The sequence below is a fragment of the Parus major genome, chromosome 3, assembly GCF_001522545.3.
Source record: "Parus major isolate Abel chromosome 3, Parus_major1.1, whole genome shotgun sequence".
Lineage (NCBI taxonomy): Eukaryota > Metazoa > Chordata > Aves > Passeriformes > Paridae > Parus > Parus major.
The window spans coordinates 110,079,333-110,094,413 of record NC_031770.1 but is presented as its reverse complement, the minus strand read 5'-3'; the positions used below and the strand labels follow the sequence as shown (position 1 = coordinate 110,094,413).

Sequence of the window (15,081 nt, the reverse complement as noted above, 5' to 3'; positions counted from 1 at the left end):
GGAGAGGGACCTGGGACAAGAGCATGGAGTGACAGGAAGAGGGGGAATGGTTTCCCACTGCCAGAGGGAAGCGATGGATGGGATATTGGGAAAGAATTCCTGCCTGTGAGGGTGGGCAGGCCCTGGCACAGGGTGCCCAGAGAAGCTGTGGTTGCCCTTGGACCCCTGGAAGCGTCCAAGGCCAGGTCGGACGGGGTTTGGAGCATCCTGGGATAGCGGAAGGTGTCCCTGCCCATGGCAGGGGGTGGGATGCGATGAGTTTTAAGGTCCCTCGCCCCCAGAGCGCTCCAAGTCGCGGTGTCCCCGTGGCCGGGCCCCGCCCGCCCTCAGCTCCTGCGGGGCCAGCGCGCCCCGCCCGGCGCCGCCGCCCCTCACGGCGCGTGACGTCACTCCCGCGTGACGTCACCACCCAATCCTCTGGGCGGCCCCGGCTGACGTCAGGCCCGGCGCGAGCGGCCCCGGCTGAGGGACGGGGCGGCGGCGGGAGCGCGGCGGGAGCGGGGTGAGCGCGGGGCCGGGGGGCTTTGGGGGACTTTGGGGGACTGGCTGTGGCGAACTGGTTTGGGGGACTGGCTTTGGGGGCATTTGGGATCGCGGGACCGCCCCGCTCCCTGCGCGACCGAATGAATGAGGTGGGGGAGGGGCGGCTTCCTCCGGCACCGCACGGTCCTCTCCTTTGGGGGCACTTTGGGGACACTTTGGGGACGCTCCGGGACCGGGCCGGGGGCGGCGGTTCGGTGCTCGTGGCACTTTTGTGCCTCACCGCTGAGTCGCTGCGGGCGGGCGGGTTTTGTTCGTGTCCATCACCCGCACCGGCCCCTTGGCTTCATCAGCGGAGGCTGTGCTGGGTGTAGTGCCAGGGAATCGGGGAATGCTTTGGGTCCGAAGGGACCTTAAAGATCATCCAGTTCCAACCCCTCCCATGAGCAGGGACACCTTCCACTGGACCGGGTTGCTCCAAGTCCCGTCCAGCCTAGCCTTGAACACTTCCAGGGATAGGGCATCCGTAGCTTCTCTGCAACCTATGCCAGGGCCTCTCCACGCTCACAGCCAAGAATTCCTTCCCAAGAGCCCATCTAACCTACTTTTTTTTTATGTTTAAAGCCACTGTGCCTTGTCCTAAGTCCCCCTCCAGCTCCCCCTTTAGGCCCTGGAAGGGGCTCTGAGCTCTCCCTGGATCCTTCTCCAGGTGAGCAGCTCTCCCAGCCTGGCTCCAGAGCCAGGTCCAGCCCTTGGAGCATCTCTGTGGCCTCCTCTGGACTCTCTCCAGCAGCTCCATGTCCTTGTGTTGTTGGATCCCAGGGCTGGAGGCAGCTCTGCGGGTGGGGTCTCACCTGAGCTGGGCAGAATCTCCCCTCCCCTGCTGCCCACTCTGCCAAGGATACATTGGACGTTCTGGACCAATCTTCCTTACCTGCTCCGGGAATTTCACACCGTTCAGCAGCTGCGTAATCTCCTTTTTTTTTTTTTTAATTTTTTGTTTATTTTTGGTGGCTGAGGTCAGGTTTCCAGCAGGTCCCTCATGGCTCAGGCTGACGTCTCCTCTTGGCGGGCTCCCCGAGGGGCTCGGCCTCATCCCCGGCTGTGCGTCACCCCTGGGACAGGAGCCGTGCGTAAGTGTCAAGGTTATTTCAGGCGAGCTTGGCCAACAGCTCCCTGCCAGAGGGAACAGCTCCAGCCTGGACACCCTTGCACATCCCCGCTGCCAGGGGACACCAGCAGGGACGCAGCGTCCCAGCCTGGGGGGCTCTCGAAAGCGGAGGAATTTCCAGCAGGAAATGTGTGATGCATTTGGGCTGCCCAGCTATCCAGGCAGCAGTCACTGGGGTTGAGCTGAGAGTGTCCCTTAGCTGCAGCTTGAGTGCTCCCAAATGCAGGGATCTGATGGAGTTTCCACCTGGCAGCACTTGGGGACCGCAGAGGCTTTCCCATGGGCAGAGTGGCTTGTGCTTCATCTTCTGGATGCCCAAGGAAGGTGCTGTCTTTCTCCTCAAGCTCTTGAAACTGTCAGGAAAATTAGAGGAGCTTCCAAAAGCATAAGCATATCTGCAGGTCTGGAGCAGGAACTGTGGGGTTTGGAGCCAAATGGGAGTTGGGAAGTTGGAGCTCAGCGTGCTGGTGTGGACCATGTTCCCGAGGTTGTGGTTGGGAATCTGCGTTACCCTGTGCCCTGCAGGGTCCCTTAATTTTCTTTGGTAAAAGAAAGTTCTGGATTTTTTGGTTTAGCTCCCTGGAGGGCTATCCCAGCAGCTGTGCAGCCCCAGAAATCCTTTGGGAGCTCTGGGTTTGGTTTGACCTCTCTTTCCTCCCTCTCTCCCGTTTTTTGAAGCTTGCAGTGAGACTTTTCAGAAAAAGTCCATGACTTTCTTATCTTTCTTATCAGCGTGACATTCTATTAATAACTAACATAGAAGAACTGCTGCTTTCCATAAACATTTTTGACTTTTATGTGAGCAACAGGTGTTGCTGCTTATGTAACACCTTGGAAACCTCACAGAGGATCAGCAGCTGGCAGTTCACTCACTAAATGTCATTTTATGAATGCGCCTTGCTTTTTTTTTTTTTTCCTTCCCTTCTTTCCCTCTCCCTGTGCTTTAATCTTCTTACAAACCCCAGAAATTTCCTGCTATCCCAGGCAGATTATTGTACATTGGAATACGTGTTTCCTTTCTACTAATCCTTTGCACTGCCACTAATTAGTTTAAACTCTGTCCTTCAGCCATGACCAGGGGCTGGCTGGTTCTGGGACTTGGAGGAGCTGCTTGTGCCCCTTCAGAGCCCTTTCCCTGCCTATCCCAAACTTCCAGGTATTTCAAAATCAAGCAGGAGAGAACAGAGATATCCCTGGCTGCTGCTTCTCTCACATGCACATTTTTTGGTTTTTTTTTTCTTTCCCTAAGGTGTGGGACAACTCCTACTCTGTGCCAGGTTTTGATTGGCTTTCCGAAGAGGCAGTGTCCTATAAATTGCCTTCTCCGCTCTGCTTCTGCCTTATCACCAGCTGAGGCCCAGGTGAGTACAGGAGAGGGGAAATTCCAGCTGCAATTCCATTGCCTAATCCTTGAAATTAGGGTTGCTTATTGGTTTGAATTAGTGGGGTGGGGGAAATAACTTTGATGTTTCAGGATAAAACTTCCTCATTTTGCTGACACTTTCTAATATCGGTTTGAGTTGCTAAATGAGATCAGGGACTGAGAAACTATTCAGAAGGGGACATGGGAGGGGGGTTTGAAAATATATCGTGGAATCATGGAATGGTTTGGGTTGGAAGGGACCTTAAAGCTCATCCTGTTTTGTGGGCAAGGACACCTTCCACTATAAATTATATCTATATATTATATAGATAATTTTTTTCTCTTCAGTGCCCAACAGAACAGAAGTATTCCCCTTTGGGATAGTAAAAAGGGAAGCCTAAAAAATTAAAGTTAAATTAATATTTTTGTGTGTGTTCAGAGCCGTTAATAACTCCTGGAAGTTATTTAAGATGGGAAACTTGAGTTAATCACTGTGTGGGGCTGACTTCAGCTATTTGGGGTAGTATTTTAAGGCATAATACTGATTTCTTTATATATCTGTGCATTTATGGCAACTTTAGTAGCCAGTCACACCTGGTTTTTTCCCCCCTTTGTATTTGAAATAGAAATAAATGTCATCAGTGGAGGTTTTTTGCAGCAGCTCTGCTGCCTGGCTGTTTCAGTGTCTGGTATAAAATGCATTCATTTACTGTTCAGAGTCAGACCTGGGAGTAAATTCTCAGCTTAAGCCTTTGTGGTTTCACACCAGGTGCATTTGGAAAAACCAGTCCAGTCATTGGGAAACCAATTTTACTCACAGCCACCTTGTGTTTGTACTTTGCAGAGCTCAAAATGCCTTTTCAGGTACTTGGAGTGGAATTTTTTTTTCACACAGACCAGCGAGTCTCTCTCAGTGCTGGAAGATTTTATTTTTCCATGCTGAAATAGGAAGGGATGATCATGAGAGCTGGTGCCTGGGTCTGTGTCCAGATGGAATTTGGATATTTCCAAGGGTGGACACTCCCATCACCTCTCTGGCCATCTCAGACTGAGTCTTTTTGATCAGTTTAAATGTATTTTTTTTAATAATGCAATTTTATGGGGCTGTCTTACTAGACAATAGGCAGTTCAGCAAATCTGTATTTAAATAGCACAACTCCCTCAAGTACCAGAAAATTCTCAGTCAGGCAACCTGAGAAATGAAAGGAACACCCACATTAATCACTTTTTTGCTTTTCTCTGCAACTGGAATTCAGCTGCAGCAATGAACTGCTGCAATTTATTGTGGAGAGCTTCCATCTATCTGACTCTCCTTTTTAGAATATATGCCCCAAGAAAGGATTTGGCAGGGTAACCTCATCAGGCAAGTTTGAAAAATGCTTTCATCTGGGAATTTACATATTCTAGATCATTGGGAAAGAGTTAAAAATTCTTCAGAGGGGATAAGGAAAAAATAAATGATTGTGCCTTCAGGATTTTATTTGAGAGAATTAAATTTGCACCACAGAAATGACCATCTGTGGCTGCAGGTGTCATTTATTTGAGGTACTTTGCATTTCCTTCCCCAGTATGAAAGATTTGGAGAGAAAGAACCCAAACTTGAAAGCAGCACAGAATAAATTATAATTCTGTGAAATGATTAGGACATTTTCCTGAGGCCTGGCTAAGCCCTGCCACTCCTCTGTTTGCTTTCTTTGTACCATCAGTCCTGAGTGTAAAATCAGAATAAATCTTCCTTTTTTCAAGAGCTTTCCTGCTTCCTCCTTGGCTCAGCTGCTCCTGCTGATGCAATCCTGAGGAGTTTTGCTTATTCACAGCAGGCTGCAAAACTTTCACTCCAAATGTGGCATCACAGCAGCTTTGTTTTATTCTGTATTTCTACTTAAAATCACAGCTTTGAGTGCTGTTTTAAAGAAGGTTTAAACTTGAGCTTTACAGTGTTCTCCCTGTCCATTTTCCTGCACTGTGGATATTTTCCTGAGCTCACTCCAGGGAATACATTAGCTCTGCTCATGTTACATCCCAGGCTGCTTTCAGCCCTTGCTTGGCACAATCCCCCAGCCCTCGGATGGCATCGAATTCCTCTGGGTCCCTGCAGAGTTTTCTGGGGGAGCGTTTAAAAGCCGTTTAATGAGGTTGAATCACTCGTGACTCATCTTTTCTCTCTCTCCTCGCAGCACACCTGAAGGGGGAAGATGCCAGTCATCAGGAACCTGGGCAGAGCTGCCAGCCAGCTGCTGCAGAGCTCTGGCTGTGGCTGTGGGGTGTCCCTGGTGCCCGTCCGGGCCATCGGGGTGTCCCCACGCCAGGTGGCCTCCGACGCCAGCTTCCACTCGGTGACGTTCTCTGAGTCAGATCATCCCCGGGTGCTAATCACAGGTCAGCATTCCTGGCACAGCTGGGTTCCTGCTAGTCCCCTGAGCTTTCCCACTGCTCTCCTCCCTCCCCAAAGAGCACAGTTCTGGAAGCAAAAACAACCAAAATATCCTGGAATTGGGATGATCTTTCCCATCAGGAAAAGACTCAGATTGGAGTCCTGTGTGAGCTTTCCTATTTGAATTCCAGAGCTCTTCTAAAACCAGTTTCTTGAGAAAAAAAACATAAAAGCTTCCTGACTTGCTGAGAAAGTCATGCTAATTCTTGATGTGATACAGATAATAATGGAATTCTGCATTGTGACTTCCCCTTTTCCTCTCATTTTTGTCTCCTAAGGTGGTCTTGGCCAGCTCGGAGTGGGCCTTGCAAAGCTGCTCAGGTGGGTCACCACTCCCAGGCTTGCTGGGAGTGAGGAATTCCAGCTTTAGCCATCACTTCTAGGAGCAATAGTTGTCTGGAAAGTTGTTTATAAAAGAAAATCTATTTTTCAAATTCTGGTTTTGCCTCTTGGCTTTGTAAATAACGTTAATAGCTGATGATCTTAAAGGTAATTTCCTTAATGATTCTTAATGATTCTATAATTAAATTTTCACCATCTTTTTATTTGCCCCTCTGGTGCTTGCTGTGGGTTCCTGACGTACTTTCTGTGTGTCCATTGGTCATGATTCCCAAAATAGCAGGATTTTGTCTGAGGGACTGTCTGCTGAGCTGTTTGCTTCCAGTTAAATGGGCGTATTCAGAGTCTGAACCCTCAGAGTTTTCCTTCTTTTTCCGTCGCCTCTTCCCCCACCTCAAGCACAGTTACCTCTTTTTGTTACAATATCTTCTCAAGAAGTGTGAAATGCTCCCAGAGCTCTCCCTGATCCCTTGTCCATATCCAGCTCAGCTCCAGTTTATCATCTGCTCATAGTCTTTGCTGGAGAGGATTTGGACCAAGACCAAAAGTGAGCAGATTGACTGCACTCAACACTGGGATATTTTCTACCATTTCTGTGATATATTTGAAAATTATCCAGATAATGGGAGGCCAGAATGTGCCCCAATGCCCCCAGATTCGCTCTCTCCATCAGCCTTGTGTTGATTAGCACATGGTCACAATTTCTCTCTTTTATTTGCTTAGTTGATATAAAAGTAGCTGCAGTTACAACAATCCCAGGGGCTTTTTGTTGTCTACAGTGGAGTAGATTATCCCTAGGTAAAAAGAAAAGGGTAGGAAAGTTTTCCCAACATATTTTCACTTTCTAAAAAATTTCTCTATCCTTATGCAGACCTTGACTGCTGCTAGAAGTATTTTATCATTTTTTAAGACGCTGTGTTGATATTTAAAGGATTGTTGGGGTTTTTTTGGTTTTTTTTTTGTTTAGTGCAGTAACTGATTTTATTGTGGAAAATATTGTTCCTCCACTATCACTCCTGCAAAACAGAATAGCAACTGATGGATTATCTCAAAAAGCTGTGGACTCACTGTTCCCTGTGGGTATTTTTACACAGGAAACGCTTTGGAAAGAACAATGTGATCTTGTCTGACATTAGAAAGCCTGCAGATAATGTTTTTTATAGTGGTAAGTGACTGGGGAAGCACATGATAAAAAAAAAAAATTCTTGATTTTACCTCTGATGTTCATTAACTAATTATCAAAGTGATAAGTGGATTCCACTGACAAGCTGCTCTTCAAACCTTCTGCATAATGCCTCCCTGCTTTGAAATCTTTCCAAGATGTTGGTTTCTTCTCTTGTTCCCTTTTCCTAAATATTTCTCTTTGCTTTTTTTCACTGCTGCTTTGCCACTTTGCTGACTCAAATACCTATTTGAGGCACGTTGTGCTCCTGCTATAAAAGGAGGTGCTTTTATTCTTTTGGAGGGAGGAAATTGGAAATGAAACTTGTGCTTTGTTTTCACATGCTCAGGGAATCTTTATTATGAGGAGGATATAGAGCAGGATTTAAGATTCTTTGATTTTCACTGGAAACTTGCTAAAATTTTTCCTCAGCATCGCTGTTTAGTGATGTATTTAGGCGGTAGAAACAGCAGCCTGAGCTTCTTTCAGACCCATCCTTCCACCCATTCCTGACAAATAATTTCCCACTGCTCCCATCTGCTCCAGGTCCTTTTATCTTTGCGGATATCTTGGACTACAAGAACCTGCGGGAGATCGTGGTGAACAACCGCATCACGTGGCTGTTCCACTACAGCGCCCTGCTCAGCGCCGTGGGAGAGGCCAACGTGCCCCTGGCCAGAGCTGTCAATATCACTGGTGTGTGCTGTGTTTTCAGTGCTTAAAGCTGTGCCAGGGGAGGTTTGGGCTGGATATCGGGGAAAGGTTCTTCTCCAGAGGGTGTCAGGCGCTGGAAGAGCTCCCCAGGGAATGGGCACGGCCTCAAGGCTGCCAGAGCTCCAGGAGTGTTTGGATAACATTCTCAGGGATGCACAGGGTGGGATTGTTGGGGTGTCTGCAGGGCCAGGGGTTGGACTGGATGATCTTGATGGGTGCCTTCCAGCTGAGAATATTCTATAATTCCCACAAGGGCTTGAGAAAGTAGAAATACTCTGATAAATCCTGTTGTTTTGTTTTTTTTCTCAGGTTTACACAATGTTCTGGACATTGCAGCTGAGCATAACTTGAGGCTCTTTGTTCCAAGCACCATTGGAGCCTTTGGACCCACCTCTCCTCGAGATCCAACTCCTGATCTCTGCATTCAGAGACCAAGGACAATCTATGGAGTCTCCAAGGTCCATGCTGAACTTATGGGAGAAGTGAGAATTTTTTATTTTATTAATTTCTTAAAAGGTCTGAGAGAACTTCACTGAAACAGGTTTCCCAAAGAAGCTGTGGCTGCCCCATCCATGAAGTGTCCAAGGCCAGGCTGGACAGGGCTTGGGGCAACCTGGGGTAGTGGAAGGTGTCTCTGTCCTTGGCAGGGGTTGGAATGTTCTTTAAGGTCTCTTCCAACCCAAGCCATTCCATGTTTCTGTGATTTGAACTTCATTGCTCTTCTAAGATTCCTCACTCATTCTTTTCCCCATTTTTCCTTCATTTGGATTTTAGTACTCAGCAATAGTCTGAGGCAGCTCTGAAGGTTAAATACCTTTTGGGTTTTTTTGGGAAAAGCACAAAGCATGGGAAGCTGGCAAACAGCTGACTTCCAGTGTCATTTCTTTTCCTGTTTTTTATGGCTTTGGCCTCTGTTCCAATGTGAGTGGCACTGCAGAAAGGACAGTGCACAAAGCCTTGTGACAGCAGGTGCACAAAAAGATGACTTTTTGCTCTTCCTCTCCAAAAAAACACTTTAAAACCAAAGCCTTGGAACTGTGCACATGCAAAACTTTTATTTTGGCTTTTTAGTTATTTATAAACAATATTTTTAAAGCTGATATTTTTATATCAGTTTCCTCACATAGGTCTGAGGACTGTATTATCCTGGAAAGTTTCACAAAATTGGGAATGTTCAGTTTCTGAACATTGTAGACCCTATATGAGTAGCATGACAATCCACATCATCGATCCATATCTACTGATGTGGATGTGAATTGGAAAAGGGCAGGGAGGGAGATCAAGCTGCCAGGCAGGGAGTGGGGATTGTTCAATAATTCCTTCCCTTTCATCCCTGTCCTGGGACAGCTGAAGGTTCACCCTGTGTCAGATTTTTCCTGTGAAATCAGTGGGTGTGTGACCAACTCCTGGTGTGTAACTCTGTGTTTCTCCCCCTGCCCAGTACTACCACTACCGCTATGGGCTGGACTTCCGCTGCCTCAGGTACCCAGGGATTATCTCTGCTGATTCCCAGCCTGGGGGAGGAACAACTGGTGAGTGACTGGTGCGTGACAAGAGGGCTGGGGAGGACTTTCCACAGGGACATGGAATGACAGGACACAGGGAATGGCTTCCCACTGCCAGAGGGCAGGGTTAGATGGGGTATTGGAAAGAAACTCTTTCCTGTGAAGGTGGTGAGGCCTTGGCACAGGGTGCCCAGAGAAGCTGTGGCTTCCTCGTCCCTGGCAGTGCCCAAAGCCAGGCTGGGGGGCTTGGAGCAACCTGGGATAGTGAGTGGAGTCCCTTCCCATGGCAGGGAATTGGAACTGGATGGTCTTTAAGCTCCCTTCCAACCCAAACCACTCTGGGATTTCATGATGAATATCACACAGTCCTGCTGCCAGATTTGAGACAGGAGACTTTGGGGTTGGTCTGAGGTTTGCTGACTGTCATGAAGTGCACAACACAGATCATACACATCCATTATTCTCTTCCCCAGATTATGCTGTCCAGATTTTCCATGATGCCATAAAGACTGGCAAATTCAAGTGTTACCTGAGGCCAGACACCCGGCTGCCCATGATGTACATCGATGACTGCCTGAAGGCCACGCTGGAGGTCATGGAAGCCCCTGCAGAAGCCCTGACCATGAGGACCTACAACATCAGTGCCATGAGCTTCACTCCTGAGGAGCTGGCCCAGGAGGTGCAGAAGTATGTCCCTGAGCTCCAGATGACCTACAATGTGGATCAAGTCAGGCAGGCCATAGGTTAGTATCTTCCCTGGCAGCAGGTAAGAAAAAACATCAGCGGGGCAAAATAAAGTCTCTTTTCTTTTTAGGAACTGACAAATTGCTCCTGCGCAGTTCAAGTCTTATGGTTCAAAATTCAGCTTTAGTAGTGCTGAAACATCTCTAAGTTCAGAGAGATTTTTCCTATACCTCACCTTTCTTGGTTCTTTTTTTTTTTTCCCTGCAGCTGACAGCTGGCCCATGAACTTTGACGACAGCAACGCCCGCAGGGATTGGGGTTGGAAACACGATTATGACCTCCCCGAGCTGGTGACCACGATGTTTAGCTACCTTGGGTCTGACTCCAGGATTGCCCAAGCTAACTGAAATGCTTTCAGATGTTTCCAGATTTCCACAGAGGACCAGGAAGAAATGGCTGAATTTTAGTTTCTAATTTTCTGAGTCTTAGAGCATGTCAGTTACTAATTTTCGTCAGTAGCAACGGAGTTGGGCAGAAACGTCCTGTAGCTGGAATGTCCTTTAGATACACAACAGCACTGGGTGCTGTCCCCAAACACAGCACTGCTGACAAACACAGGGTTCTTGAACAGTCACACTTAGGGAAAAACACCAAAAGTAACACTTACTCCTGGCTGATGGCTTTCCAATCATTCCTGCCTCTTCCTTGGCAAACAGCATTGGGATAGCATTGTCCAGCCTGGCCTTTCAGGCATATCCCAAAAAGTTAACGATAGGTTTTGTATTTTCCTGGTGGAGGATGTTAGGTTGTAGCAAGATCCTTTTTACTCTTTGCTTACAAAAGAGATGTCAGAAGAGCTGTTTCATGTTTCCAAATTCCAGGGGGTTGTTGCAATTCTAGTTTGAAATCAAACTTTGCTTGATAGCTCCTATTTATATCTCTCTCTCTAGTGCTGTCTAAGCATACACTTTTTTATACCTAGGGCAAACAGAGTAGCATTCTTTTGATGCTGCTTCTAAATGTGAAGTGGATAGGACTTGAATTCTCATCATGCTTTAAAAAAAAAAACAACAGGGTTTACAATCAAAGCTTTGTCCTGTTCTCTGCAAGTGCCGCTGCCTTCAGTGCAACCTCGGAGGGAGAGCTGAAATCTGAAGAGCTGTTCCATGGATGTGAGTCTGGGTGGGATTTCAGGGAGGCCAGACCCCTGGCTGGGGTTTTTAGCAGTAGTTTTTGTTCTCCCAGTTGTTTGGTGTCCCTGCACAGTGTCAGATTGCCTGGAACAAGTTTTAAAGGTGGGCTGAGGATGGAGCCTTACTGTAGAGTCAGCCTTGGAAATCTTTCCCGTTCACCCCATTTTTCTCGTGCACTGTGTGTGTAGATGCTGTTCATGTGTAACTCATTCCCTTTTATTCTTCAGAGAGGGATCCAGAAGCTGAAACCATCTTCTAGCTACAGCTAAGGGCTGGTCTGCTCGTTGAGTTTCATGCACAGGAGATTCTGGGATGAACAAGGGAGTTTTAGTAGATGTGTGAGAGGAAGAGGTGTCTGTTCAAAAGGAGACTTCAGGAAATGACAACCTGGAGAGACAGGAAAGTCATTGTAGGTAAAATATGGATGTGAGTCTGAGCTGTCAGCTACTCTAGCTGAGAAACAGCCTTTGGGAGCTTTGGACTTTATTTTTTTTCAAAGAAAAAAGAATATCTCATTTTCAAAGTGACTGGAAATTCCCTACAGGAAGCTATTTTTTTTTTTGTCTTGTGTACTCCAGTAGTGTGTGTAGGTAAAAACATTCAAGCTTTTTTTTGGGGGTTTTTTTGTTTGTTTTTTTTTTTGCCTACAACTTGTTTGCTCTGTTTTCTGTGCCGGTGCTTTGGTGGTTGTGAGTCTGTTGTGTTCTCTGTAACCCTGCCACGATCAGACTTTTGTCTCTTTGTGCAGGAGTTCTCCTGCAGGGAATATGTTTCCTCACAAAAGTAACCTTCCAGTGAAGATTCTGTGGTGAAACCCAGTTTTTTGAAACATTTGTTACACTTGTATCTCTTGGTTTTGTATGTATTTTATTGTTTCATCTGTGGGCAAAGTAGGAATTTCCCAGGTATTTAAGCTCAAGGGTCGTGGCTAATACTGAAACATTTTTATATTGTTTACGTTGTGAAAGGACAAGTTTTTAAACTTTAGCCACTGTTTTAGCTCTCACCTAACTCAAGTGTGATTTTTGGCCCAATGGGCCAGTGGAGTCCGCCCGCCCTTCACACCCTTGGAGGAGAGACCGGCTGGGCTTGGTCCTCTGCCCTGCCCAAAAGGATGGGATCCAGACTGGATTATCTCCCAGGGGCCTGGAGCCAGCAGATGAAGGGCTGGAAAGGAGCTGAAGTGTCTTGTCCACTCCTCAGTGCCTCTGTTCCACCCTCAAGAAGTGTAAAATAAAGAGTTGTTGATGGGTCTCACTCCATTTCCTTACATCACTCAAAGTCCTGGGCTCTGATTCCCCTCACCCTCATTCCAGCTCCAGTTTAATTGGAGTCAACAGGAGTGAGGGGCAGCAATGTTCTTTCTTCTCAAACTGTCCTTGGTGGTGGAATTACACAGAAGCCTTGGGACAGGTGTCACAGCAAAGGTGAAATTCCAACCTGGCATTTTGAACAGTTTTGGTTTTCCTGCTAAGATGTTACTGGCCTCATTTAGGAGCAGCCATTTAAGCAACTTAAATTTTTACAAGTCTGAAATAAACCATGTTCCAATAGAGAGTGGTCTGGAGGAAACTGGTGACGATCAGGGAATGTTATTAAATGTGGCTGCAAGGTCTGTTTCCTGTTTGAAGTTCCCATTTTCAGTCTCATCAATGACCTGTATGTTTTTTCTCCCCTTGTCTTCCACATTAAGTTCTCTTGTAATGATGTCACAATTTATTTTTTTTTCTGTATTAAACCAACTTGATGTGTTACAAAATATCTACCTTTTGCTACCACTTGGAAATTTGACTCCTGGACAGAGACTTCTTTCCTGACACTTGAGCACTGTGGCTGTTAAATTACATATTCAGGACAAAAAAAAAAAAAAAAAGAAAGGGTTGTTAAAAATATTTTTTCAACTATTGTTAGTTGTGGGTGATGTCTACTTTAATAAAATCCTATGCAGATGGACCCTGGGTTTGTCATCCTTGGCTGGAGCAGGTGAGAGCAGTGCTGGGGGCTCCTGGTCAGTGCTGAGGGAGCCAGGAGAGCTGGAGAGGGACTCAGGACAAGGGGAATGGCTTCAAACTGCCAGAGGCTGGGGTTAGGTGGGATATTGGGAAGGGATTCTTGGCTCTGAGGGTGCTGAGGCCCTGTTGGGTCCCTGTTTCTGTGTCTGAGCAGGTCCTGCCTGCAGGTGTTGCACAACCTGTGATGGGTCAGCAGGAGAAGCTTGGGTGAGGAGATGACACTCGTAACTCCACACAGCCCCACCCTGCCTCCTTAATCCATGGATAAACCCTCCCTGCAGGTGAGATGAGGCCTTTCCCTCCTCCCACACCTCGGCTTTCTAACGCTGGGAACCTCTGGTGGAGAGAACATTCCTCTTGACCACAGTTTAATGTCTGACACAACGTGGCCGTTGTGTTTCAGAGGGTGTTGCAGCACCGTGCCATTCCCAGCCGCTTCCCTTTGATCCTCGGTCTGGATCTTGTCAAGTCCTGTTTGACACAAGCCCAGCCTGGTTTTTAGAGGTGCCACAGGGCTGCTGCAGCTGGAGCCAGGCTGGGAGAGCTGGGGGTGCTCACCTGGAGAAGAGAAGGATCCAGGGAGAGCTCAGAGCCCCTTGCAGGGCCTAAAGGGGCTCCAGGAGAGCTGGAGAGGGACAGGACAAGGAGGAATGGCCTTAAACTGAAGGATGGTGGGTTTAGATGGGATTTTAGGAGGAAATTCTTCCCTGTGAGGGTGGTGAGGCCCTGGCTCAGGGAAGCTGTGGCTGCCCCATCCCTGGGACCCAAGATCAAGTTGGATGGAGCTTGGAGCTGCTTTCTTCTCTTGGCTGCTTAAAACATCAGACAGGCACAGGAAGAGGAGGAAGCTCCTGCCCTCAGTGGAAAGGTGTGAGGGATGTGGAGGATTAACCCCTGTGCTTTTGGAAAACCCTTCCTGCCACTCCTCAGGTTGGAATCAAGCTCCTAACTGTCAGGAGTTCTGCATTCCTGCAGGGAAGAGAAGTTGAACCCAGGGAGGTGAAGAGAGGAGAGCATCTGGGTTATCCAGAGGGAAATCCAGGGATCCCCCCCTTGCAGTCCCCTCCCCACACTCCGTGTTTCAGCCAGGTCTGGTGGTTTCCTGCCCCTCTGCAGGCAGGTTGTGTCTATTTTAGCTGAACATCAGCTGGCATTTGCCCTTCTCCTGGAGCCTCGGGCCAGACAAATGCTCTCCAGGCTATTTCTGGCTTCATACCATAACTGTATGTGATCCTAAATTCCCCGTGGGACTGAGTGCCTGTGGCATGCTGGGGCTGAGGGGCAGGGAGGGGGCAGCTCCTGGAACAAAGCCAGGGATTTCAGGATGACTGGGATGACACAGAGCAGCTCAGAGCTGGCACACATGGCTGTGGTGACGCAATTCAAAAGCCAGTTCTGCCTCAGCCAGCACCATTATGGAAGCTAAATCTGGACTGGGCATTGCTCAGACAAAAGAAAGTTGTTTCCTGCCCTTGTTTCTCCAACTGGGAGCAGTTTAGGATGTTTTCCTGCCCCTACAGTCCTTGTGCAGCTCCTGAGAAGCACACAGATTAATATTCACTTTAGAGGGGATTTAAACTTTTTAACAAAAAATGAAAACAGTCTTGTGCCCTCTCCCCAGATCTTGTATGGATCCGCAGAGTAGAAAATACCTTGGGTACAGAATAATATTTCTTCTGACCTCAAGCAGAGCTTTGATATCTCAGTTTGGAGAAGAGAAGGATCCAGAGAGACCTGAGAGACCCTGCCAGGGCCTAAAGGGGCTCCAGGAGAGCTGGAGAGGGACTGGGGACAAGGGATGGAGGGACAGGACACAGGGAATGGCTTCCCACTGCCAGAGGGCAGGGATGGATGGGATATTGGGAAGGAATTGTTCCCTGGGAGGGTGGGGAGGCCCTGGCACAGGGTGCCCAGAGAAGCTGTGGCTGTCCCTGGATCCCTGGAAGTGTCCAAGGCCAGGTTGGACAGGGCTTGGAGTGATCTGGGATAGTGGGAGATGTCCCTGCCTGTGGCAGGGTGTGAGA

General features: G+C 47.8%; 1 protein-coding gene across 2 annotated transcripts; it reads left to right on the top strand.

The window, feature by feature from the left end:
* The first annotated feature begins 429 nt into the window (after positions 1-429).
* Positions 430-12,998, top strand: LOC107202323 (L-threonine 3-dehydrogenase, mitochondrial-like). Of its 2 annotated transcripts, none has more exons than XM_015622938.3 (10): positions 430-502; positions 2,901-3,012; positions 5,192-5,393; positions 5,727-5,769; positions 6,882-6,952; positions 7,496-7,645; positions 7,973-8,145; positions 9,105-9,195; positions 9,642-9,911; positions 10,120-10,326. In XM_015622938.3, exons 3-10 carry the CDS (start codon positions 5,210-5,212, stop codon positions 10,257-10,259), a joined length of 1,122 nt encoding a protein of 373 aa, XP_015478424.1. In that variant the 5' UTR covers positions 430-502; positions 2,901-3,012; positions 5,192-5,209; the 3' UTR covers positions 10,260-10,326. The 2 variants fall into 2 exon arrangements, with proteins under 2 accessions (XP_015478424.1, XP_015478425.1); XM_015622939.2 differs by lacking the exon at positions 430-502 and adding an exon at positions 1,498-1,613 and having other exon boundaries at positions 10,120-12,998.
* Positions 12,999-15,081: the final 2,083 nt, after the last annotated feature.

What these genes read in the sequence shown, in the direction of transcription:
- LOC107202323 (XM_015622939.2), top strand. Translation starts at nt 5,210, where the DNA reads ATGCCAGTCATCAGGAACCTGGGCAGAGCTGCCAGCCAGCTGCTGCAG. An exon ending in TCCCCGGGTGCTAATCACAG is followed by an intron (nt 5,394 to 5,726) that starts GTCAGCATTCCT and finishes TTGTCTCCTAAG; the next exon opens with GTGGTCTTGGCCAGCTCGGA. An exon ending in AGATAATGTTTTTTATAGTG is followed by an intron (nt 6,953 to 7,495) that starts GTAAGTGACTGG and finishes CATCTGCTCCAG; the next exon opens with GTCCTTTTATCTTTGCGGAT.